Source organism: Bactrocera neohumeralis, chromosome 2 (genome assembly GCF_024586455.1).
Source record: "Bactrocera neohumeralis isolate Rockhampton chromosome 2, APGP_CSIRO_Bneo_wtdbg2-racon-allhic-juicebox.fasta_v2, whole genome shotgun sequence".
Classification (NCBI taxonomy): domain Eukaryota; kingdom Metazoa; phylum Arthropoda; class Insecta; order Diptera; family Tephritidae; genus Bactrocera; species Bactrocera neohumeralis.
Genome location: NC_065919.1, coordinates 5,533,818 through 5,560,959, shown reverse-complemented (window position 1 = coordinate 5,560,959; position 27,142 = coordinate 5,533,818). Strand labels below are relative to the sequence as shown.

Genomic DNA, 27,142 nt, shown 5'->3' with positions numbered 1-27,142 from the left:
TCAATCAATTATTCAGGGTTTTCCAATAAGAGTGAAATGAATTCTTAAAAAAAAAACACACTAATTGTTAAGGAAATTCAAATGTTTTATATAAAACGTTTATATAAAGTTCTGAATCAAACATCATTCAAATGGCCTTCAAAAATTCTTTTGCAGAAACGAATTCGATGAGCCCATTGGTCTACAGACCAATGACTTCAAATGACTCCACAAGAAGTAGTCTAATGTTGTTAAATCACAACTATTTGGAGGCCATTTATTGTCGCAATTTCTTGAAATAATCGAATCTCGAAACTTTTTCAGTTGTGCATGTGAAGATCCACTTCTTCCAATTGCGGCCATAAATAGTTGGTCATCATCGATCTATACCACTCTCTATTAACAGTAACAGTGTCACCAGCTTGATTTCGAAAGAAGTACGGACCGTTGATTCCACCAGGCCAAAAACCACACCCAACTGTCAATTTAGGTGAATGTAATGGTTATTCATGATAAATTTGTATATTTTCTTCGCAAATTTAATAATTTCTAAACGTTATTCTTGAGTATATCTTTTCATAACGAAATTGTAAAAATTACAAATAAAATGAAAAAACACAGATCATGACATAGTAAAAATGGCCGAAACGACACTTAGAAATCATATCGTCCCAATTGGAGAACGCAATATGAAATGAAGCAAACGTGCCATACCTATTGAAGAGAAGCGACTAAATTGTGACTTTTGCAAAGCATGTTTACACAATGCACTTTCGCTCTGCCTAACGCTCAAACTAGCTCTCACAACTAGTTTCTGCTCAAATCCAATAAATTGTATTTAATAATAATAATGACATTAGAGCAGTTTTTTTAATTCAGTCGCTCTGAGTTTAATAAATAGCGGGATTCTGTAACCAGTCTCTAGTCTCTATTTGAGACATTTTGAGGCAAAGTCTCAATTTGAGACTAGTTACTATTCACTAAACAGTCTCTAGCGTTAGTCTCAAAATATTGAGACCTGGTAGTTAGCAGGTCACAAAACTAAAAAGAACTCTTGTCTGCCATTTTGAATATACTGAATAGAGATCATCATAGATATTAATCGATTGTCGTTTCTTTATATTTTGTAAGCAACTCAAACACGAAAAGGTTAAAAATAAATCAATTTTACATAAATTTCGTAAATATTATGAAACAAAGTCAACATATATTTTTATTTTCATTGATAATTATGTTTTTTGACTATGTTATAGAAAATTTAATATTTGTTATCGACATATTTATTTTCATTCAAGTGTAAAAACATCTCTGAATAATGAAATGTAATAGATTTTGTGACTGACACTTACAGAATAGCAATATCATCTCAAGTCTCAAAAATTGTCTCTAACTTAAAATCTCAAATTTAGAGACTTGAGACTGTCTCAAGTTACAGAATCGCACGGAAATTTTGACGCTATTGCCGAAGTATTTCTCACATAACTACTCAAAATGAGCGAGCAAATGGTTTGTTGAGGAGAATAATATAATTAAGTAGATTAAGTAAGAATTGCAGTCATTTATATTTAACTGCTCTCACACAGATAGAAACTGATAATAATTTTAACTGCCAATATATTTTTGTGTATACACACTTCTATTTGTGGACTAACTATTATCAAAGATTATATGTATTTATGATACAAAGTAAGCAAAACAAAAAAAGTAAATAAGTAAAAGCTCTTTCTCTAAGCTATAGCTAATAGATTATTTGTAAGAACACTGCTTAAGTTTGTTTATAAATAGTAGATAATGGAATAAAAGTACAGTTATTATATGTGTATATATAGTAGAGAAGATAACCTCTATATGACGGGATTTGCCAGAGCTAAAGAAAACTTGAGCACGGTGCAGCTAACAAAGTATCTTGAAAAGCTTGTGATAACGTCCATGTCAGATAGAGCGAACACCTGAATTATATTTCAAATGAACTGTAGACTGTCTGAACATTTATTATTTTAAATTGTGAATTATATCAATTGCAATCAATGTTCTGTTACAGTTATACTTTGGTGCTAAATAATCCTTAACACTAAATAGAAGTATCAAATCATTTATATAAGTAAGCTTATAATCGATATCGAAATAACTTTAAAGGCAACGGCAAATTTCTTTATACTCTATTCGTATACTTATATTTATACTATATATATAACATCTCAGAGAAAAAGCTACCCTGCAATCCAAATTACATAGTCATGCCTTCTCTTAAGAGTAGTATTTGAAATAACAGCACTTAACATATACATACGTTCAATATAATTCTGTTCAACAACTTATTAATCACGTTTTCGCTTCTTATGCGCATTATCGTTGCTTCTAAATATTGCCGCCAGCACTTGAAAAACTCCGCGGATTATAAATATAGCCAACAACAATGGAATACCAAACAACACAGCCATTGTATCCACACTATGGCGCTGTAAAAAATTCAAGTGACGTGCAGCTACACGCAATTGTGGTGCACCCTTATGTCTTAGCACATACTCAGTCCAATAGATTGCTGCATCGAGCGGTTTCATAGGTCGATCATGGAAACTAGCAGAGATCTCTTGCGCTCTTTCGGTGTACTTGGGATTGTTCAACACCTCTAGAATGGCATCGCGCAGCTCGGTGCTGGTGAAATTTCGGAAGTTTACTGCAACACCGAAACCTTTATGAACGGTCTTTTCAACATTTAAATATTGATCGTAAAAGACTGGGGTGCCAACAATCGGTTTGCCATGATGTACCGACTCTATCAGACTGTGCATACCACCATGTGTAACGAACAATTTTACTTTAGGATGGGCAAGTACGTCCGATTGTGGAAACCATTTGTTTATGAAGACATTCTTCGGTTTACCCGCCAGATCTGTCTTCTCGAATTTCCACAACACGTTCACGGGTAACGAAGCAAATGCGTTCATAATCTCTTGCAATTTTTGTTTCGGCAATAATGCGCTCTTTATGTTCGACCCTAAGGAGAAGTAGATAGTTCCTCTGGACGAGGCATTAATAAAAGCTTCCATGTCCGTTGGTAGTTTCTTCGGCTTGTGATCAATATGCATACCAGCCACCTCGATTGCATTCGGCACCAGTGGACGCGGCCAACTGAACGAATAATGTTGATTGAGCAGCAAAAGAGAAAAGTCCCTACGTACATCTGTTAAACGCAGAGTCGCATTGGGAAAATATTTTTCATAGTACCGTTGTTGTTCCGGTATTATTACTAAATATGTAAACAGAAGCTCCATGGTGTTAGTATATAAATTATCTAAGCGTTGCCAGAAATTCATTACATCCAAATTTGTTCCGCTAGGCGATGGTACATATGCTACTGGAGAAACATTATCCACCAACTGGTCGATCGCAACATCTGCGCCAAATGTGGAGACACCAATCACAGGCGCTTTGAAATGTTTTCCCAATGCGTAAAGTGCATCTTGATAGAATACTTCGATAATGATGAGATCGAATTGTTCGTCAGAGTGCAATAATTGTTGGAAGTTCTCATTAGTAAATACTAACAAGGAAGTCAATGCCGTATATTCCTTAACTAATTGCATCTCAGCCAATTTACCAACTGACATTTGCTCTATCGCGTTGGTTACTGACTCTGTTAAATAATTACTTGAATTAAAACTATTGTTACTTTATCTTTTTATATTGCCAAAATTTACACTAACCATCATGATGAGATTGCTCTATATGTATCGTTATATCACGAAAGTTTTTCAAGGGTGGTTTTTGCGGAAACGCCGAAACCGAAGTGATTTCATGTCCGCGTATCGCCAGTGTCTTCAAGTACGACTGCACACATATATACTGCGAAGGACCCGGAAAAGGAAAAACAGCAAGTATTTTTGCGGATTCCACGGAATTTGTAACATTCGTTAAGATCCACAGTGCCACCACAATGTATTTCAGCGTACACATTTTTATAATAACTTTACTAAAATACAACACAACGCTTTTTACTCAACTAAGGTAATATATTGTGAGGAATTGACTTTTATTCATATTTAGAGAGAAGAGAGCATAGCAATCTGAGTTAAACTGTTAGCCACACTAACATTGTAGGTATAGGAACTTAATAGAGAACAATGAATGTCTAATGCACTTTGTGTAACTAAATTCTCATACAAAACTATTATTAACTATTATATGTACATAATGCCTACTGCACTGAGTGTTTTACAGTCCAACAGTGTATCAGATAGTGATCATACATATACCAAATCCAATTGTTACGCGATCTCCAAAGTAACCGAACAGCTCACTGGTAAATTAAATTCTTCTAACTGGAACTTTAGTTTAATTTAAGCAAGCATTAAAGGTATTATCGCAGATACGAAGAAGGGACTTTTGACTCCACTCTATAAGTCTGAAGAACAGTGAGGAACCTAGCATATAAACCACTAAGGTCCATTAACCGAGTTCAGTAAACAATACAACTACCTTTTAGTAACAATAGACGTGATTTCGAAGCTTGTTGAATTGTACCCGAAAAAGTCAACTGGATTGGCAAAAGTTGTACATGGATTAGGAAACGATTATTGCATCAAAGAGGGTATACAGAACTTGTTGACAGCAACGGGAGTTTCTCGTGGCAACGGTCAGATAGAACGAGTTCACCGTATATCATAGTTATTGCAATGCGCTGAAATATGTGCCAAAACAACCCAACTCAGTGGTCCCGCATGTGGCAAAGGTTCAGAAAATTATAAACAAAACCTCTCCGATTAGTACCCTTCAAAATACTTACATACAGATAGTATGTGTACTGCCAAATATCTCATTTTACATCCTACTATATGCAAGACCAACTAGAAAATGAAGAGTTAAATATTCAACGCGATTCAGATCGACAGGAGACACAAGAATACATAAAGATGATTCAGGAAGAGAAGTAGAAAAAGTTGGAATCCACGACTGGCCTAACAAGACTATGTCTGTAGCAGAGAATATGAAAAGGAAAACTTGTCGGGACAGCCGATTATAAGATTAGATCGCTTGAAAGGTGCGGTAAATCATTTACGAATACCGACTAAAAATATTATGGACGACAAGACGCGATTACTCAATAATATGATAATAAGTGTTGATAGAAAATTTTATGCCGACTACGACGACTTTAAATATGAATATCCCAAGTAAAAACGTAGTCAGATTGCTAATGTAGATTAGGAGTTATAAGCCAAAATAGCCATATAAGCTAGTATTGAGATATGACTAACGACTGATATTAAAAGTAGAGTTAATGCTTCTGAATGATAAGCTATTTTAAAATTTTCACTCTAAAATATAAAGTGAGTTTATATTTTTAAGTTTTATTTACATTTTAAATTTCAGTTGTGCTTTAGCTTTATCTTTCCATGGTCTCCCAAAAGCAATCGCTTCACATTTCTATATACAAACCATGAAGGCATTAATGAAACCAAGATCACGCCACCAAGCAATACCAATAATGTATCCAAACTATGGTACTGTATAAAATTCAATTCTTGGGCGGTAACGCGCATATGCGGCGCACCCCCATGACGTAACACGTACTCCGTCCAAAAAATTGCTTTGTCCAACGGCTTCATTGGCTGATCATGGTAACGCCGCGACATTTGTTGGATCGTTTGCGTATATTTTGGATTTTCCATGACTTCAACGATGGCACTACGCAACTCATCATAAGTGAAGGATTTGTAATCAACGAAAACGCCAATACCGGCACGTTTAATACGCTCCATATTGAGAAATTGATCGAAGAATACGGGCATGCCAACCAATGGCTTGGCATAATGAATCGCTTCCGTTGTGCTGAGCAAACCAGCGTGAGATATGAATAATTTCACATTGGGCTGCGCCAGTACATCGGATTGGGCAAACCATTTGTTAATATATACATTTGGCGGTTTGTTTGGTAGCTCGATAGCTTCGAATTTCCAAAGTATGTTGTATGGTAGCGAAGCAAAAACTCGCATAATTGTCTCAAGTCTATCTTTCGACAGATTTTTACTCTTCACATTCGAGCCCAAAGAGAAGTAGATAGCGCCTTGCTTAGCGTCTTTGATGAAGTTTTCTATGTCGGTAGGTAATTTGCCAGCACGTTGGCTTATATGCATACCGGCAACTTCGATTGCATTCGGTACATATGGACGCGGAAAGCTGATGGCAAAATGTTGATTCAAGAGCACTAATGAGAAGTTCTTGCGTACCGCATATATATCGGCAGTGGAATTGGGAAAGTATTGCTTGTAAATGGCAGCTTGGTTGGGCAAGTAAAAAAGATGCATGTGCATTTGGTGCAACAAATGGTGCCACAAGTTTTGTAAACGCTGCCAGAAATTCATGCGATCGCTCAGCTGTGAGAGCGGTAACGGCACATACGATATGGGTGAAGTATTACCAACTAATTCGTCGATTGTCGGATCTGTACCGAATGTAGATACGCCAATAAGTAAGGCATTGTAATGATGAGCCAAGGCATAAATCGCATCCATTTGTAAAGCCTCCACAATTATGAGATCGAAATGCTCATTAGAATGCAATAATTCTTGAACTTTTGGGCTTTTCAGTACCGACAAAGTGCCACCAGTAAAGAAGTCATAATAAAGATTTAATTCTTGCCATTTATTGCGCTCCTCTGTAATTACATCCACGATAGTTTCTGAAAACGTTAGTTATAAATTTCTGTTAGTAAATTTGGAAAATATCTACCCAAAATTGTATATGTACCTTCGTAGCCATCTAGTATTTCCGCTAACGATATGTCGCGAAAATTTTGTAATGGTTTTTTCTGTGGAAATGCTGAAATTACGGTGACTTCATGGCCGCGCGCCGCTAAAGCTTTCAAATACGCTTGCACACAAATGTACTGCGAAGGTCCTGGAAAGGGAAATATCGCTAAAATGTTCGCAGCATTTGTCTGCTGTAAGGCGATTAAGCTGATGTAAGCCGAAAGTAGCAACTTGATGAAAACTTGGGTGAGCATCTTCTACCAATGCCTGTTGGTATAAAAACTGGTGTATAATTTTATATTTTACGTTTCTATTTTATTGAGATTGTTGTGTATTTATTTACGAGTGCCGCTTAATGGCTTAGCAACTTTTACGCAAAGTTTATTTCATAGAATGGCTTAACCTCAAACTCAAACATTTTTAATACTGATTTTCCAATGTCTTTATAATTTTGAAACGGTGATTTCTATTGCTCGTTGCAGTCATAAACTCATTATATCCAAATATACCTTCAGGATTATAAAAAACTATGAGGAAATCTGAAGTATTCACCACAATTTTGTTGGGGTGTGTTCCTCGAATTTTATATTCAATCGACTAACATAAAAAATACTCGCACAGCTCAAAGCGAAATCTCTATTGATGATTTTCCTTAGGTGATAATGATCTAACGCGATAAGAAAATGAGAATTTTTTTCAAAAAATAGACGGATTATGCTGGGTTTGGTTGCTGAATATTACCACAGCTTCTACCAGTGATATGTTTGTACCTTCTACTCTCTTATAATAAGATGAAGAGAATATGAAGAAATCGTTTAGTTTTTGGTTCTGTCTATTATGCCAACCATCAAGGGATATCTGAGCGAACCATTAACGTAAATATTTACATCGTGCCGCATCGATGTTACATTTTTTTTACATAAAAATAAAATTGTTTGATTGAAATTTTTTTTGGATTATGCGGCGCATGTTAATAAAAAGGTTGAAGAAGGTTTACAGATGAAGTATATTTTTTATAAATGTTGCCACTTATTAAAAACTTGTGTTAATTTAAATTGGTAAAATATCTTAAAAAACAACACACTTTAAGGTTTACATTAGAAGTTGCAAATTTCTAAGCCAAACTGCACTCGTAAAATATTTAACTTCATCAATTAAACTGATGATAAAACAGCTTCGTTTTGAAATGAAAAATATAAAGTGTAATTTTACATATAGCATCTCACTTTATTTCAACGTTACGTTACAAATAATCCGACCGCTTTACTGTGACTAAACGAAGTCAAGCAACGGTGCATTATATATAAGGAAGCCATTTTAACCAGGAAACCAGAGGCTGTGCGCAAAAACATGTATATAAGAATCATTAGTATTTAACTATTTATTGTAATTTTCAACTCAGAAAACTGTAGGAAAGGCAATTTCTAACACGCTATGATGTATTCTAATGCTGTCCATCATAAACGCTTGCTTATTATCTCACAGACATATAGTACGTTAGCTGTTAACCCTAAGGTGAAGCCATTAGCTTTGATAATTTGACAGCTTTATTAACGTTTTTTTTTATATTTTATTACAATTTGTCCAAGGTATTTTTTAGACATCGAATCTTCATTATTGTTCTTTGTGGTAAAATCAAGTTATTTTAAATACTTCACCGATGAGTAGTAACCGACGTTAGAATTTAGACTAGTTGAGTAGTATGGTTAAAAATTAAATGGATTTAAAAATTTTACAGATAAGAGATTTTTGTGTTTTTGTTTTTGTTTTGTTGTTGTTGTTGTTGTTGTTGTTGTTGTTTTTGTCAACGTTGTCCTATATGTTAAGAGCCATTTGTGCCTCAAGTATGCTCTTACGGGTTAAATTTTCCAGATTTCGTTGTACGTACAGTTATAATCCGTTGCATGTTTAGTATATACTCTATATATAGTACTAATCATATTGACTCGGTATTAAGTGGGCATTGCATGTGATATTTTTAATCGACTTTGCATGTAAGCTATGGCAATGTGTTACTTGTATGAGTATTTTAAAACTTTGATGAGGTCGCGTGTTAGATAATTAAAAAAAAAATAAACAAAGCCTTATTAAAAGAAGCAACATCAAAATAAACTTGTAGTTAGTATGTATAATAATAGGATGTTCTAATAAATATAAAGTTTTGAAATTTTTTAGCTTTGATAAACAGTCAAAGGGGCAGGGAACATACCTATGTACATACGTATGTTTGAACAAAGAAATAAAAAAGAAATGAAGACTTATCTTTGATAGAACTTTTTTACAAAACCTATTTTTCATTACGAATTTTGGAATGAATTGCATGTGTTCTTATAGATGGAAAATACTTTAAAGAACAGAGATAAAGTTATGTATTGTATATATAGAAATAGTATATACTCGAACAACGCAATTTACGCTATTGCTGATCTTAATCCCATACTACTTTTAGTAGCCTCAGAATTCATAAGTACAATCAAAATTACTTATATTTTACTTATGTAGTATAATACTAACTGTAAATACTGTCCTCCTAAAATTAATTACGTACAGAGTCGCACAATAATCTTCAAAAATTTTTAACTGCTAACGTCTACGATAAAGATTTTTAACTTTATTAATTTCTATATTTAAAATAAAATAACATATTCTATCAACAGCGACAATCGTTCAGCTGGTTTAACGACAGTCTAACTGAGTCTAAGTTGAACTAGCCTTCTATGAGAATACAACACGATAGAGAATTCTCCTCTCATGGTGCCATCGGGTGGTGAGGCTAAATATGGTGTTTAACGTACCGATCTCATATGGAGAGATTATATTAATATATTTCATGGAAAAAAACTTGCTGACTCACAATCTCTATTGTTTATCAGCTAATTCCCATGCACATATCTATACACATGTACTCCTTTCTTCAAGCAAACGCGCATAAGCATAATAATTTGCTATATAGTTTTAGTTAGTTAGTTTTAGTATTTGCAAAAAGGCTTAATTGACATAATTTGTATTTACATATAGCTATATTTCAGCTTCAAATATAATCATGGCTGCTAGTAATCCAGTAATGCAGCGACTAACCGAAAGCTTTGTGATAAAACTGAATTAGATATTAGAGAAATGATGATGTACATATGTGTTCAACATAAAGCGCGTTCAAAACCTATTGTATACGCAATAAATGCCACAAATATATGTATTCACACGTATGTATGTACACAGACACATATAAACTTACATATGTATGTATATTGTTTTGTGCTATTTAATTTGAAATGACAAGAATTTACACCGGGTAACAGTAACATATAGAGGAAGAATCATCAAATAAACTAGCAAAGAAGGGCTAAGTTCGAGTGCAACCGAATATTGCAAGATTCAAAGGCAAAGAAATATCTTAAGGTGCAAAACGTCAACCAGAGGATCAGACTAAAAGCAATCTGATATATATAAATAAATCACAGACTGATCGATATATTCACCTCAAGATTTGTTATATGCAGTAAATTGGAGTTCGTTTAGTATCGAGCCGATTTTATCTATGTATTTTTGCCAATACCACATACTATTAACATGCCACATACTAAAAAATGTTCCCTAAGTGTCTAAAGTTTCTCACATACAATCACCAATCATATGGAGTAAAGTCAGCCGGATGTTCAAAAATTCTGATGTTAGCTATATGGGGCTAGGTCATCTTTCCTCTAAAGGAACGAATCAGATGGCGTTTGAAATTGTACTGTACGGGTAGTATGTGTGGCTGTAAGCCGATTTCGCCCATTTTCGCAATGTGACATAGAAATGCCAGACTCTCGTAATATATGTTTTCACCCAAAAGTGGGTGTCAAGTCCATCAGCCAATTTTGACCCGGTTCAATTAATGCCCTATAATACCATCTCCCGAATAAAATTTCATATTACTTTCGTATTTAGTTATTGATTTATCTCGCTTTAAGTAGTTTTTAAGAGTACCGTTACATGGGGTACCTTAAAATAACTTGATACCGATCGTAAAGTTTATAAGACAGCTATATGCTATAGGGGTAAGTACCGGCGATTCCGTCAAATCTCCCCGTCTTGGGGAGAAAAGAAGGTGTGCACAATTTCCCAACAAAATTTTAAGAATTAAAGAACTAGTTCGCGTATATTTAAACAATTAGACGGATATAACCGACTCAGCTCATCACGCTGATCACTTAGATATGTATTTTATAGTGTCTCCGCCTTATCCTTTCGGGGGTTACAAATATCGTGTCAAACTAGGCATTACAAAAAAAATGTTGTCGTTGCTCAAATTTAACTATGAGTTAATTACCTTAATATTTCCTTTTCTACTTAAGTATTTCCATATTTTCACTATGTTTATTAAAAGTTTGAACCGGTGTAAGAAGAAACTATAAAACTATATATAATATGTGTGATATATTTTGAATATTTGATTTGAGATGAATTTTTTATAAATTTCTGTTGCAATCGGACCTCACGTACCGCATTTGTGCTTTTGTTGCAATTTGTTTTGTCTTCATTTTTTATCGACATTTTCTTTTATTTCCCGAATTGTATTTTGCCACAAAATAACAGCTCACTTTTGTCCCTCGAAATTACGCCACATTTCATTGAGGCATAAAATACAAGCTACTGTGCAGCGTAAAGTTCATTAACACGCTCGAACGACTAACGGTTATTATTCAGTTCAAGTGAATTGGTCATAGAAAAAGCTGATATTCAGCAACAACACAAACTTAATTAAAACTTAATTAATTTTCTATTTTGGGTAATACATTGATATACAATAATGGAATTCTATATATAAGTATGGTACGTATTTTAAAATGTTGGATTCTAACTTTTTGATTTATTGCGTTGAAAAAAATCTCTATATGTCAAATAACTTTTTTATAATGTTTTATTTACATCTTCACATCTCCAAAGCCTTCAAGTGATTCATTTGGCAGGTGAAAATCCTGAAGATTTCTTTAAATAAGATTTGGTATTTGTAAAATGAACGATTATACAATTTATTAGGAAGAGGTAAAAATTTACAGTTTTGAATTTTTTAAGCAAAGAAACTGACCTTCACGATACATATTATGAGACGAATTTTCCTTTTATTTTAGTTTTTCAAAATTAAAAACATTGGAAGAACTCTAGTGCTAAGTTATGTGAGAATTAGGTTAGCTTTTGTTGGCTGTTACTTTATGGCTATTGCAATCAAATTTCCATCCTTGCTCTTAATAATGAATTAATTCTGTTTTACTTTTCTCTTTTGATCAATCAATTTCACAGTTATCAATTTCAATAATCGGCAGCTTGCCCACACCATAAATACCAAAGCCAGTAGCGGCAGGCCGAACAGCACAGCAATCGCATCCAAGTTATGATATTCAATGAAATTCAAATCCTGTGCAGCCACACGCATATGCGGCGCGCCTTTATGACGCAGCACATATTCCGTCCAATAGATTGCCTTCTCCAGCGGCTTCAGCGGCTGATCGTGATAGCGGTGAGAGAGGTCGCGAGCGCGCTGGGCGAACTTGGGATTATTCAGAACCTCCAGTATGGTATCCTTTAATTCTTCGGCATTTAAAGTCTTCAAGTTCACACCTAGGCCAAAACCTTTCGCTTGCGCACGCGCCACATTTAGATGTTGATCGTAGAATATCGGTATACCCACTATCGGTTTTGCGTAATGGATTGCCTCGATCGTGCTCAATAGCCCACCATGTGTAATGAAGAGTTTTACATTGGGATGCGCCAATATGTCGGCTTGTGGAAACCATTTATTAATGTAGACGTTTTGTGGTTTTCCCGGTAATTCCGGTACTTCGAACTTCCAGAGTATATTATAGGGTAATAAGGCAAAAACATTCAAAATAATAGCAAGTTTTTCTTTAGACAAATTTTTGCTAAAAAAATTGGAGCCCAGAGAAAAAAAGATGGCACCATTTGGATTAGCGTTAATAAAAGCTTCCATATCGGCAGGTAAAGCTTTCGGTATATGGTTTATATGCCAGCCACCAACTTCGATGGCGTTGGTCACGTAAGGACGTGGTATGCTCATCGAAAAGTGTTGATTCAACAGCACCAGTGAGAAGTTTTTTCTTATTGCCATAAAATCAGCAGTGGGTTTGCTTACATGAGTTTTATATATTTCATATTGTAAAGGTATCATAACAAAATGGTTATGCACCCACTCGACAATATGTGTATATAAACTCTCCAGACGTTGGTAAAAGCTCATATGATCGCTGTTGGTGCTTAAGACTGACGGCACATAAGAGAGTGGTGAGGTATTGCCCACCAGTTCGTCGATGCGCATATCAGTACCAAAGCTCGAAACACCGATGAGCGTTGCATTAAAATGATATGACAACGCGTACAGCGCCTCCTGTTGCAGCACTTCTACAATGAGTAGATCAAATGTGACGCCATTTGCCAGCCATTTCTGCACTTCCGAGTGTTCTAACACCCTGCGCGTGGATGCAGTTAGGAATTCTATGCCCCAGTTTAACTCTTCCCATTTGCTGATTGTGGACATAAAATCTTCCAATGGAAAGTCTGTAAAATAAATAAAATAATAATTATTTTAATATGAACATAATTAAAAACAAAAGGAAAAACATAAATGAAGAAATCATATATCGTTATACAGATATTGCATGTTGAGTCATCAAGTAAAGTCTGGTTCTATTCAATTCGTATTTCTTTCTTCTTCTATTCTCGTCCCATGATTTCATATCGAATATAGAGCTGATAGCGAGTAAGGCTTATTGTTCTTGCATACGCTAAATTTCAAGAAGTATTCCTTAGAATACTATAATGTCTCTCCATAAAGTCACCGCCAAATCATGTTGAACTACATACTTGTATATGTAACAACGACAGTAGGCATATGTAGTTTTTTGTTAAGAGAAGGCATTACTTTTAAATTGCAAACTAAACGTGTTTCACAAAATTTAAACTAAGGAGCCAAAGAATTGCAGTCAGCTTTCTAACTAGGCTCTATTTTTTAACATTATATCAGAATGAAGCGACAATTTGGTTTATTCCGTCCCATATTATCATTTATTTCCAAGAGAAATAGTAAGCAAACTGCGAGAAATTTAGCGAAGAACACCTGAAGAGACTGAAATACAAATCGAGAGTGTGTGAAAAAAATATAACCTATTAGATACTCAGGTTAGAATATTACTTTTCTAGCCTTTTCGCATATCCATCTTCTTTAATCTCGAGAAAACTTGTTTGTGTAAAATATTTATCAAAAATCGTGGTCTTATACTCACCCTCAAAAAGCCTTTCTTCGTTTTTAATTGTAACGTCACGGAAATTCGGCACCGGTTTTTTCTGTGGAAATTCTGAAATCACAGTCACTTCATGACCCCTTGCAGCCAATGCTTTTAGATAATTTTCCACGCAAATATATTGTGAACGCCCCTGAAAGGGGAATATTGCTAAAATCTTTGCACAATATAAACTTTCAAAGTAGCACAATTGTACACACAATAAAAATAATATTTTTAAAGTCGAAATACTTTTCATTTTCGTGCGCGTCTAAAAATTTATCGTAAATTATATAAAATGAAGCAAATGGGACATCGCCAACAAACGCGAAACGACTAAAACTAAATTGTGATTTTTGCCAATCATGTTTACGCGTGACATTTTCGCTCTGACTAAAGTTCAAACTTGCTCTCACAAATAGTTTCTGCTCAAGTCGTATGTGAATCAATTGTATTTTAAAATAATAATGACATTAGAGCGACTTTTCGATTTACCAAATTTCGACGCAAATACACGATCTACGAGTACAAACAAAAGCCCCATTTACTTCACACACAGCAAAAGAACGGTTTTGTTGATGAGTAAAATGTTATTAAGTAAAGATTGTAGTCATTTATATTTAACTCTTATCAAGCGGATTGTATCTGATAATGATATATACTAACGATTATGAAAGATTAAATTTATTTATGCTGTAGAACAAGCAAAAATAAATAAATAAAAACACCTCAATCGGGTAACAGTAACATATAGAGGAAGTATCACCTAGTGGCTATCTAAGTTAAAAAATAAAAATAAGCAAGGAAGGGCTAAGTTCTAGTAAAACCGAATATTTTATACTTTTGCAACTTGCAAGAATCAAAAGGAAAGAAATATCTTAAGGTGCAAAACGTCAACCAGAGGATCAAACTAAAAGCAATCTGATATATATAAATAAATCACACACTGATCAATTATTCACCTCAAGATTTGTTATATGCAGTAAATTGGAGTTCGTTTAGTATCGAGCCGATTTTATCTATTTTTGCCAATACCACATACTATTAACATGCCACATACTAAAAAATGTTCCCTAAGTGTCTAAAGTATCTCACATACAATCACCAATCATATGGAGTAAAGTCAGCCGGATGTTCAAAAATTCTGACGTTAGCTATATGGGGCTAGGTCATCTTTCCTCTAAAGGAATGAATCCGATGAAGTTTGAAATTGTATTATACGGGAAGTATGCGTGGCTGTAAGCCGATTTCGCCCATTTTCGCAATGTGACATAGAAATGTCAGACTCTCCGACAGTGAAATCCGGACAACCTATCGGTTTGTATTTAAAGCACGATTGTAACCGACAAGTGTAATTTTTTGCGTAAAGGTTTATTCTTTCACTTAAATTAGTGCTCTGTACACGTTTTATAACAACTTTTAGTTTTATTTTTCAATAGTTTCAAAGTTTATTTCGTGCTCGTGCTTGGTTAAAGCTAAAATATGCCAAATTTAAAATAAAAATGTCCGAATTGCAGAAAAGTAATATTTTGATTTTCCGAAAAGAAAATCTGACCATTCGGGAAATTAGTGATAGAGTTGGCTTCAGCAATTCTTCCATTGGAGAATTTCTAAAAAATGTCGATAAAACCAGGTCTCTTAAGAGAAAAACTGTCTCTGGAGCAAAGAAGAAGACAAGTTCTAGCAGTGGCGTAAGTTCAACTTCGGCCGCCCGGGGTCAGGGATATTCTGCCGCCCACCTTTATCTACCTACCCACAAGTTTCATAAGGTGGATCGAACAAAAGTGAATTTTTTCAAAATATCTTCGATATTAAGTATATAAAATTTAGGAACTAGAAGCCACGCAATTTCTGAATTTACAAAATTCAAACAATACGGTTTTTGATGAAATTGATAGTAAATTTACAAGACATCTTATTAAAAACAATAGAAAAAACCCATTTTCACCCGATATCTTGTACACTTTTGACACAATTTGCAGGAATTTTTGCCTGAATTGGAGTTTTTAAATACCATTTTTGAAAATTTGGAGAAATAAAAGTATTTGTTACAATCAAAAATCGAGTAAAAATTAATATTTTTCATTGTTATTCAGATTATTCCATTGTGAGTGTACAAGTCTTTATCTTGTATAATAAATTTTGTAAAAAAAATTGTTGAAGCATTTTTCTGAATATTAAAAAACAGCGAAGATCGTTTTGTCGCCCCCAAGACGTTGCGCCCGGGGCGACGGCCCCCTTCGCCCCGCCCCCCTAGCTACGCCACTGAGTTCTAGGGAAGATCGGGTGATACGTTCTATCAGCTTGAGGGATCGCTTCGAAACTGCTGAGGACATTAAATTGGAGTTATTCGAAGATGTCGGTATGGTAGTTAGTGCAAGAACTGTTCGTCGGAGGCTTCAAGAGATTGGTTTGAACGGTCGTCGGGCCGCCAAAAAACCACTTTTAACCTCAAAAATGCGTCAAAACCGTTTACGATGGGCGAAAGAACATCAACTTGATTGGCGAAATGCAATCTTTTCAGATGAGTCCAAATTTAACATTTTTTGCAGCGACGGTATGTCCTACGTGGGAAGGAGAACTAGTGAACGAATGTGTTCAAAACCAGTTAAACAGGAAGGCAGCCGAATGGTCTAGGGTTGCTTTTCCTACTATGGCCTTGGGCAACTAGCCCTAATAGAAGGAACCGTCAATAAGAATAAGTATGAGGAAAAACCATACCATTGAAACCAATTAAACACTTTCAATGAAAAACCACTTTTCACAAGCGGATGTTCTTATTTTTCAGGATGACTCTGCGCCTTTCCATCGTGCCAAAATAGTAAGTTCATTTTTTTGTACAACTAGAGTTTATTGCTATAATTTTAATTACAAATTTTATACTCATCCTTTTTTCTTTCTTTAAGGTGAAGAATTATTTATCAAAAATCGTGGTCTTGACTTTGGAGTGGCCAGGTCCGGATCTCAATCCCATTGAGAACCTTTGGTTTATAATGAAGGCTCAGGTAGCACAGGAGATCAAAGAATTTAGCAGAGCTGAATGGAATTGTCGAAGAAGCGTGGTATAACAGTATTGGAGTAGTAACAATAAAAAATCTCAAAAATTCAATGCCCGAGCGTATAAAAGCCGTTATAAAAAGCAAAGAAGGATTGACAAAGTACTAAAAGGAGTGCTTCTGTATAGATTAAGGGGCTATACCAGTGTGACACTTTAAAAAAAAAAAAAGTATTTTAAATAGTTTTTGAACAGTATTAGCGAGCTCAGAGTGCAAACATATAGATATAAGTGAAAAAACGCGTTTTTCTCGAAACTCATTTTTCAAATTTTGACATTATGCTCAACGAGAAATTAACCAATCGTCAAATTAAAAGATATAGTTATATACAATAGACTACGATCTTTTTGATTGGCTGAAAATTGTCAATTTGGCATTAAAAAAACTACAATTTTTTTCGTAAAAAAACGATTTTTTTTTTCAAAATGGCGCCATTTTCTTAATTTGTGATATTTTTCAAAGATCATAGTCCATTGTATAGAAAATATATTTAATTAATATTTGAATTTTTTTGTTTTAGCTACTCAATCGAAACCATATAAAATCATTTTTCAATATTTTTGTAAATTTTTTTTTTTAATATCTCTAAAAAAATAGAAAAAATTATCACCGTTTATATTGCTAGTTACCAAAATGATACAATATCTACAATACACTGACTTTTTTTACGCTTAATACTAACGTATTAAATAAATATTATTGTTTTAAAATAAAAAATTTGAACATTCCACTAAAATAATAAGGAAAAACTATTATTTTTTAGTTGACCGGATTTCACTGTCCGCTACTGAATATGTTTTCACCTAAAAGTAGCTGTCAAGTCCAACGGCCAATTTTGACCCGGTTCAATTAATGCCCTATAATACCATCTCCCGAATAAAATTTCATATTACTTTCGTATTTAGTTATTGATTTATCTCGCTTTAAGTAGTTTTTAAGAGTACCGTTATATGGGGTACCCTTACAATAACTTGATTCCGGTCGTAAAGTTTGTAAGGCAGTTATATGCTATAGGGGTAAGTACCGGCGATTCCGTCAAATGAGCAGCTTCTTGGGGAGAAAAGAAGGTGTGCACAATTTCCCAACGAAATTTTAAGAATTGAAGAACTAGTTCGCGTATATATAAACAATTAGACGGATATAACCGACTCAGCTCATCACGCTGATCACTTAGATATGTATTTTATAGTGTCTCCGCCTTATCCTTTCGGGTGTTACAAATATCGTGTCAAACTAGGCATTACAAAAAAAATGTTGTCGTTGCTCAAATTTAACTATGAGTTAATTTTTCCTTTTCTACTTAGGTATTTCCATATTTTCACTATGTTTATTAAAAGTTTGAACCGGTGTAAGAAGAAACTATAAAACTATATATAATATGTGTGATATATTTTGAATATTTGATTTGAGATGAATTTTTTATAAATTTCTGTTGCAATCGGACCTCACGTACCGCATTTGTGCTTTTGTTGCAATTTGTTTTGTCTTTATTTTTTATCGACATTTTCTTTTATTTCCCGAATTGTATTTTGCCACAAGATAACAGCTCACTTTTGTCCCTCGAAATTACGCCACATTTCATTGAGGCATAAAATACAAGCTACTGTGCAGCGTAAAGTTCATTAACACGCTCGAACGACTAACGGTTATTATTCAGTTCAAGTGAATTGGGCATAGAAAAAGCTGATATTCAGCAACAACACAAACTTAATTAAAACTTAATTAATTTTCTATTTTGGGTAATACATAGATATACAATGATGGAATTCTATATATTAGTACGGTACGTATTTTAAAATGCTGGATTCTAACTTTTTGATTTATTGCGTTGAAAAAAATCTCTATATGTCAAATAACTTTTTTATAATGTTTTATTTACATCTTCACATCTCCAAAGCCTTCAAGTGAAGCATTCGGCAGGTGAAAATCCTGAAGATTTCTTTAAATAAAATTTGGTATTTGTAAAATGAACGATTATACAATTTATTAGGAAGAGGTAAAAATTTACAGTTTTAAGTTTTTTAAGCAACCTTCACTTAGCTATCACATTTCCATCCTTGCTCTTAATAATGAATTAATTCTGTTTTACTTTTCTCTTTTGATCAATCAATTTCACAGTTATCAATTTCAATAATCGGCAGCTTGCCCACACCATAAATACCAAAGCCAGTAGCGGCAGGCCGAACAGCACAGCAATCGCATCCAAGTTATGATATTCAATGAAATTCAAATCCTGTGCAGCCACACGCATATGCGGCGCGCCCTTATGACGCAGCACATATTCCGTCCAATAGATTGCCTTCTCCAGCGGCTTCAGCGGCTGATCGTGATAGCGGTGAGAGAGGTCGCGAGCGCGCTGGGCGAACTTGGGATTATTCAGAACCTCCAGTATGGTATCCTTTAATTCTTCGGCATTTAAAGTCTTCAAGTTCACACCTAAGCCAAAACCTTTCGCTTTCGCACGCGCCACATTTCGATGTTGATCGTAGAATATCGGTACACCCACTATCGGTTTTGCGTAATGGATTGCCTCGATCGTGCTCAATAGCCCACCATGTGTAATGAAGAGTTTTACATTGGGATGCGCCAATATGTCGGCTTGTGGAAACCATTTATTAATGTAGACGTTTTGTGGTTTTCCCGGTAATTCCGGTTCTTCGAACTTCCAGAGTATATTATAGGGTAATGAGGCAAAAACGTTCAAAATTATCGCAAGTTTTTCTTTAGACAAATTTGTGCTAAAAAAATTGGTGCCCAAAGAAAAAAAGATGGCACCATTTGGATTAGCGTTAATAAAAGCTTCCATATCGGCAGGTAAAACGTTCGGTATATGGTTTATATGCCAGCCACCCACTTCGATGGCGTTGGTCACGTAAGGACGTGGTATGCTCATCGAAAAGTGTTGATTCAACAGCACCAGTGAGAAGTTTTTTCTTATTGCCATAAAATCAGCAGTGGGTTTGCTTACATGAGTTTTATATATTTCATATTGTAAAGGTATCATAACAAAATGGTTATGCACCCACTCGACAATATGTGTATATAAACTCTCCAGACGTTGGTAAAAGCTCATATGATCGCTGTTGGTGCTTACGACTGACGGCACATAAGAGAGTGGTGAGGTATTGCCCACCAGTTCGTCGATGCGCATATCAGTACCAAAGCTCGAAACACCGATGAGCGTTGCATTAAAATGATATGACAGCGCGTACAGCGCCTCCTGTTGCAGCACTTCTACAATGAGTAGATCAAATGTGACGCCATTTGCCAGCCATTTCTGCACTTCCGGGTGTTCTAACACCCTGCGCGTGGGTGCAGTTAGGAATTCTATGCCCCAGTTTAACTCTTCCCATTTGCTGATTGTGGGCATAAAATCTTCCAATGGAAAGTCTGTAAAATAAATAAAATAATAATTATTTTAATATGAACATAATTAAAAACAAAAGGAAAAACATAAATGAAGAAATCATATATCGTTATACAGATATTGCATGTTGAGTCATCAAGTAAAGTCTGGTTCTATTCAATTCGTATTTCTTTCTTCTTCTATTCTCGTCCCATGATTTCATATCGAATATAAAGCTGATAGCGAGAAGGGCTTATTGTTCTTGCATATGCTATATTTCAAGAGGTATTCCTTAGGATACTACAATGTCTCTCCATAAAGCCATCGCCACAACATGTTGAGCCATATGTTACGACGTGAGTAGGCATATGTAGTTTTTTGTTAAGAGAAGGCATTACTTTTGAATTGCAAACGCGTTTGGCAAAATTTAAACTAAGAAGCCAAATAATTGCACTCAGCTTTCTAACTAGGCTCTCTTTTTGATAGCAGCTGACTAAGTTTAACATTATATCAGAACGAATCGACAATTTGGTTTAATCCATCCTATATTGTCATTCTTTTCTAAGAGAGATAGTAAGAAAACTGCCAAAAATTTAGCGAAGAGCATCTGAAGAGACTGAAATACAATTCGAGAGTGTGTGAAAAAAATATAACCTAATAGATACTCAGGTTAGAATATTACTTTTCATATCACCTTCTCGTATAAACAAAACATTAGTATTCATCACATGGACCCCCGCGAATTATCTTGATCACGTAAAAACAGAAACTTTGCATAAATAAAATGAAAACGCATTCACATAACATATTTTTGTCTATAATGTTTCTTCATATCCATTTTCTTTAATCTCGAGAAAACTTGTTTGTGTAAAATATTTACTCACCCTCCAAAAACCTTTTTTCGTTTATAATTGCAATGTCACGGAAATTCGGCACCAGGTTTTTCTGTGGAAATTCTGAAATCACCGTCACTTCATGACCCCTTGCAGCCAATGCTTTTAGATAATTTTCCACGCAAATATATTGTGAACGCCCCTGAAAGGGGAATATTGCTAAAATCTTTGCACCATATAAACTTTCAAAGTAGCACAATTGTACACACAATAAAAATAATATTTTTAAAGTCGAAATACTTTTCATTTTCGTGCGCTTCTAAAAATTTATCGTAAATTATATAGAACATCGCCATCAAATGCGACGCGTAAAACAAAAATGTTATTTTTGCAAATCATGTTTACGCACGACGTTTTCGCTCTGGCTAAAGCTCAAACTTGCTCTCACAACTTGTTTCTGCTCAAGTCGTATGTGAATCATGTGCTGAACACAGAGAGCGTGACAGACTGCAAGCGACATCTGTCAAATATTAAAATACACACGTTCTTATAGACACAGTTATTTAGGCAACTGCACGACTGCAGGCCGTCAGTTGTCGCTCGCGCTAACTTGAAAATATTTTTAAGTTTGCCGACAACAGTAGAGTTGACAGTAGGGAGGAGTGATGCCACTAATATGTAAAATGTACCAGACGTTATTTTACAAATAAAAGCAACAAATAGCTCTGTTATATCATTTGTGATAAAAATTGATCATTTAAAACAAAAATATTTACTTATTTACTTATTTTTTTTTTGTATAAATAATTTCACTTTGAACAAAATATTAAAATTTCATTTAAGTGAAAGGTATTAATATGGCAACAACGAAATTGTGCATACAAAGTGGACAACTGTGTTGTTTTGTGTACATCCGGCCATTGTTATGTCGCTGCCTTTTTACAAATGTTCATGTCGTGCTGTCATGTCGTGTCGCTCTCTATGAGCTCAGACCGTCAATTGTATTTCATAATAATAATGACATTAGAGCGACTTTTCGATTTAGTTGCTCTGAGCTTAGTAAAGTCCATCGACGCAAATACACGATCTGCGAGTACAAACAAAAGCCACATGAACTTCATACACAGCAAATGTACGGTTTTGTTGTTGAGTAAAATGTAATTAAGTAAAGACTGTAGTCATTTATATTTAACTCTTATCAAGCGGATTATATCTGATAATGATATATACTAACGATTATGAAAGATTAAATTTGTTTATGCTGTAGAGCAAGCAAAAAGAAATAAATAAAAACACCTTCTCAATCGCTAATTAACGATGAACAAACATACCATATGGCTCGTCTAACTGAGAACACTTGAATTTGAAACAATATAAATAAAACTGAAATAATTAACTGATTATAATCAAACACTTAAGTTATCAGTTTCACAGGGCATTTCACAAAGTAGGAAGAGACGTAAAAATGCTTGATCAATTACCATACACTCAACATGGTGATCATATGATATGAATTTGTTCCTCTTAGACATACCGTCAACGCCAAGTTTAACGTGGAAGTCCTCAAGAGACTTCAATGAAGAGTCAGTCCGGTCCGAAAAGACATCACAGCCGCTTGGAAGTTGCACCACGACAGCGCCCCGGCTCCCACCGCCTTTCTTGTGAGCAGCTACTTAACCAAGGCCGGTATACCAACTCTTCTGCAGTCGCCCTACAGCCTGGACTTGGCCCCCCTGACGTTTCTTGTTTCCTTGCTTGAAAAGGCCGATGAAAGTACGGAGGGGATTCAAGCAGCTTGCACCTCGGCTCTCAAAGTTATTCCGGAGAATGCCTTCCATGACGACTTCAATGCTTGGAAATCGCGCTGGCAACGCTGCATCGACGCAGAAGGCGCATATTTTAAAAGTTTTCAAAGAATTATAACGATTGGTTCAATAAATCGACTCAGTCCTACTACTTTCAGGACAAACCCTGTATCAAGCAAACAATTGAATGAAATTAGAATAATTTTAAATAAAGTAAAGGAGATAACTTGAGCTCCATGCAACTAGCAACTTGAAAGTTAATAATAACGAACTCATTATCAGATATAAACCGTTCTAATTTTACATGTCACATAATGGATCTAATTATATCTTCATTTATTGTTAAGCGTCAGATACAGCTAACGCTTAAGTTATTTTCCAGATGTACCAAACGCAATAAAAATTTAATAGTATATTTCAAGTCTAAACCTTTTAGCGCAACATCTGGCAGAATATCCTGTATCAACCACTCTATACAAATAAATTGGGAAGCATATTTATTGCAATTAATACAGAACATTAATTACGGTAACTTTTCTAAATACTTGCACGAATTTATTATTTGTTATATCTATATTACATATAAGAGCGAATATTAAAAAGATTACATTCGTTATCAGCAGATGAAAACTTTCCGTACGCATTATTTATACTATCGGTATACCTTCTGAGAGAGCAAACTACTCTTCAATCATCATCATAGTTAGGTACGCTCTCTCTTAAAAATAGCCTTTGAATAACAGCATAACAATGAATAACAGCATACTATATTCATATATATGTATGTATATAATTCTCCTCAACAACTTATTATTCACGCTTTCGCTTCTTATGCGCATTATCGTTGCTTCTAAATATTGCCGCCAGCACTTGAAAACCTCCGCGGATTATAAATATAGTCAACAACAATGGAATACCAAACAACACAGCCATTGTATCCACACTATGGCGCTGTAAAAAATTCAAGTGACGTGCAGCTACACGCAATTGTGGCGCACCCTTATGTCTGAGCACATACTCAGTCCAATAGATTGCTGCATTGAGCGGTTTCATAGGTCGATCATGGAAACTAGCAGAGATCTCTTGCGCTCTTTCGGTGTACGTGGGATTATTCAACACCTCTAGGATGGCATCACGCAGCTTGATGCTGGTGAAATTTCGGAAGTTTACTGCGATACCAAAACCTTTATATACGGCCTTTTCAACATTTAAATATTGATCGAAAAAGACTGGGGTGCCAACAATCGGTTTGCCATGATGTACCGCCTCAATCAGACTGTGCATACCACCATGTGTAACGAACAATTTTACTTTAGGATGGGCAAGTACGTCCGATTGTGGAAACCATTTGTTTATGAAGACATTCTTCGGTTTATCCGCCAGATCCGTCTTCTCAAATTTCCACAACACGTTCACGGGTAATGAAGCAAATGCGTTCATAATCTCTTGCAATTTTTGTTTCGGCAATAATGCGCTCTTTATGTTCGACCCTAAGGAGAAGTAGATAGTTCCTCTGGACGAGGCATTAATAAAAGCTTCCATATCCGTTGGTAGTTTCTTCGGTTTGTGATCAATATGCATACCAGCCACCTCGATTGCATTCGGCACCAGTGGACGCGGCCAACTGAACGAATAATGTTGATTGAGCAGCAAGAGAGAAAAGTCTCTACGTACGTCTGTTAAGCGCAGTGTCGCATTGGGAAAATATTTTTCATAGTACTGTTGTTGTTCCGGTATTATTACTAAATATGTATACAGCAGCTCCATGGTGTTTGTATATAAATTATCTAAGCGTTGCCAGAAATTCATTACATCCAAATTTGTTCCACTAGGCGCTGGTACATATGCTAATGGCGAAACGTTGTCCACCAACTGGTCGATCACAACATCTGCGCCAAATGTGGAGACACCAATCACAGGCGCTTTGAAATGTTTTCCCAATGCGTAAAGTGCATCTTGATATAATACTTCGATAATGATGAGATCGAATTGTTCGTCAGAGTGTAATAATTGTTGGAAGTCTTTATTATTAAATACCGACAAGGAAGTCAATGCTGCAAATGCCTGAACAAATTGCAGTTCAGCCAATTTACCAACAGACATTTGCTCCATCCCGTTGATTATTGTCTCTAAAATTATTTGAATTAAAACTATTGCTTCTTTATCTTAATTTATCGACAATATTTGCACTAACCATCATAATGAGATTGCTCTATATGTATCTTTATGTCACGAAAGTTTTTCAAGGGTGTTTTTTGCGGAAACGCCGAAACCGAAGTGATTTCATGTCCGCGTGTCGCCAGTGTTTTCAAGTACGACTGCACACATATATACTGTGAAGGACCCGGAAAAGGAAAAACTGCAAGTATTTTTGCTGATTCCACGTAGTTTGTGACACTCGCATATATCCACAAAGCAGCTGCTATAGATTTCAATGATATCATTTTCCACGTTGTTACCCTAATAGACACCACAACGCTTTATATTCAACTAAACTAATAATTTGTGCGTAGCTTGACTTTTATAACTACATATTAAGAGAACAGAGAGCATAGTAGTCGTAACGAAACGATGAACCTCTCTAACATAGTAGTATTTTAATAGAGTACAATGAATCTCTATAACCTCTACTACAAATATACCCTGAACAAGGTATGTTAAATTTGCCACGATGTTTGAAAAACGTCGAAGATCCTGTAAAATATGTATATGTATAGTATATAATATGAGTAGAATGAGCTGAGTCGATTAAGCCATGTCCGTCTGTCCATTTATTTGTCTGTCTGGATATATACCAAATCTTGCACCTATCGTTTTCTCCATAAGAAGCCGCTCATTTGTCAAAAGCGCCAATATCGAACCACTATAGTTTACAACTGTGATACAAACTGACCAATCCAAATCAATTTCTTACATGGACAACTTTTCCATTTAACAGCTATCTCCACGAAATTTGACTCGGATCATTAGCTTATACAATAATGCAATCTCCGCAGATTTTGTTCAGATTGAGTCACTATGGCATATAGCTGCCATACAAGCTTAACGATCCTTTTGTATGTGTGAAGGGTATAATAGCTTTAACGTTAACGTTTTTTCTTGTTGGAATATAAAACTAAGCAGTTGAATTAGTCTTCGGAGAAATCTTTATTAATTTTCATTGTACTCGTATATACTGTTTTGTGCAACTACGACAAGTCTATGTAAATATTTGGTTTTTGTTTGTAAAATACTTAAAATCTATGTTTTTATTAGTTATTTAAGATTTAAAGATAAAGTATATAACGAAAAACGACCTCTTCAACCTGCTTCTGGAGAAAATAATTCGAGCTGCAGAACTAAACCGAGAAGGTACCATCTTCTATAAGAGTGTACAGCTGCTGGCGTATGCCGATGATATTGATATCATCGGCCTCAACACCCGCGCCGTTAGTTCTACTTTCTCCAGGCTGGACAAGGAAACACAGAAAATGGGTCTGGCAGTGAAAGAGGGCAAAACGAAATATCTCCTGTTATCAAACAAACAGTCGTCGCACTCGCGACTTGGCTCTCACGTCACTGTTGACAGTCATAACTTTGAAGTTGTAGATAATTTCGTCTATCTTGGAACCAGCGTAAACACCACCAACAATGTCAGCCTGGAAATCCAACGCAGGATTGCTCTTGCCAACAGGTGCTACTTCGGACTGAGTAGGCAATTGAAAAGTAAAGTCCTCTCTCGACGAACAAAAGCTAAACTCTATAAGTCGCTCATAATTCCCGTCCTGCTATATGGTGCAGAGGCTTGGGCGATGACAGCAACCGATGAGTCGACGTTACGAGTTTTCGAGAGAAAAATTCTGCGAAAGATTTATGGTCCTTTGCGCATTGGCCACGGCGAATATCGCATTCGATGGAACGATGAGCTGTACGAGATATACGACGACATTGACATAGTTCAGCGAATTGAAAGACAGCGGCTACGCTGGCTAGGTCATGTTGTCCGGATGGATGAAAACACTCCAGCTCTGAAAGTATTCGACGCAATACCCGCCGGGGGAAGCAGAGGAAGAGGAAGACCTCCACTCTGTTGGAAGGACCAAGTGGAAAAGGAC

The 27,142-nt window shown here is 35.4% G+C and overlaps 4 protein-coding genes across 7 annotated transcripts; all 4 read right to left on the bottom strand.

The window, feature by feature from the left end:
- Positions 1 to 1,900: 1,900 nt before the first annotated feature.
- Positions 1,901 to 25,526, bottom strand: LOC126750807 (UDP-glucosyltransferase 2-like). 3 transcript variants are annotated; one of them, XM_050460538.1, is made up of 3 exons: positions 25,243 to 25,526; positions 23,927 to 25,177; positions 1,901 to 2,365 (listed from the first exon to the last, which is right to left on the bottom strand). In XM_050460538.1, exons 1-3 carry the CDS (start codon positions 25,490 to 25,492, stop codon positions 2,298 to 2,300), a joined length of 1,569 nt encoding a protein of 522 aa, XP_050316495.1. In that variant the 5' UTR covers positions 25,493 to 25,526; the 3' UTR covers positions 1,901 to 2,297. The 3 variants fall into 3 exon arrangements, with proteins under 3 accessions (XP_050316495.1, XP_050316496.1, XP_050316494.1); XM_050460539.1 differs by having other exon boundaries at positions 1,901 to 2,671; positions 24,233 to 25,177; XM_050460537.1 differs by lacking the exons at positions 23,927 to 25,177; positions 25,243 to 25,526 and adding an exon at positions 3,687 to 5,181 and having other exon boundaries at positions 1,901 to 3,616.
- On the bottom strand, positions 5,282 to 8,061 carry LOC126750806 (UDP-glucosyltransferase 2-like). 2 transcript variants are annotated; one of them, XM_050460535.1, is made up of 3 exons: positions 7,958 to 8,061; positions 6,730 to 6,998; positions 5,282 to 6,661 (listed from the first exon to the last, which is right to left on the bottom strand). In XM_050460535.1, the coding sequence occupies exons 2-3, from the start codon at positions 6,983 to 6,985 to the stop codon at positions 5,349 to 5,351; spliced, it is 1,569 nt and encodes a 522-aa protein (XP_050316492.1). In that variant the 5' UTR covers positions 6,986 to 6,998; positions 7,958 to 8,061; the 3' UTR covers positions 5,282 to 5,348. The 2 variants fall into 2 exon arrangements, with proteins under 2 accessions (XP_050316492.1, XP_050316493.1); XM_050460536.1 differs by having other exon boundaries at positions 7,944 to 7,966.
- LOC126750804 (UDP-glycosyltransferase UGT5-like) lies at positions 11,617 to 14,361 on the bottom strand. The gene is made up of 2 exons (XM_050460533.1): positions 14,012 to 14,361; positions 11,617 to 13,286 (listed from the first exon to the last, which is right to left on the bottom strand). The coding sequence occupies exons 1-2, from the start codon at positions 14,265 to 14,267 to the stop codon at positions 11,971 to 11,973; spliced, it is 1,572 nt and encodes a 523-aa protein (XP_050316490.1). The 5' UTR covers positions 14,268 to 14,361; the 3' UTR covers positions 11,617 to 11,970.
- On the bottom strand, positions 18,918 to 21,606 carry LOC126750805 (UDP-glycosyltransferase UGT5-like). Its single transcript, XM_050460534.1, has 2 exons — positions 21,295 to 21,606; positions 18,918 to 20,454 (listed from the first exon to the last, which is right to left on the bottom strand). The coding sequence occupies exons 1-2, from the start codon at positions 21,548 to 21,550 to the stop codon at positions 19,139 to 19,141; spliced, it is 1,572 nt and encodes a 523-aa protein (XP_050316491.1). The 5' UTR covers positions 21,551 to 21,606; the 3' UTR covers positions 18,918 to 19,138.
- Positions 25,527 to 27,142: the final 1,616 nt, after the last annotated feature.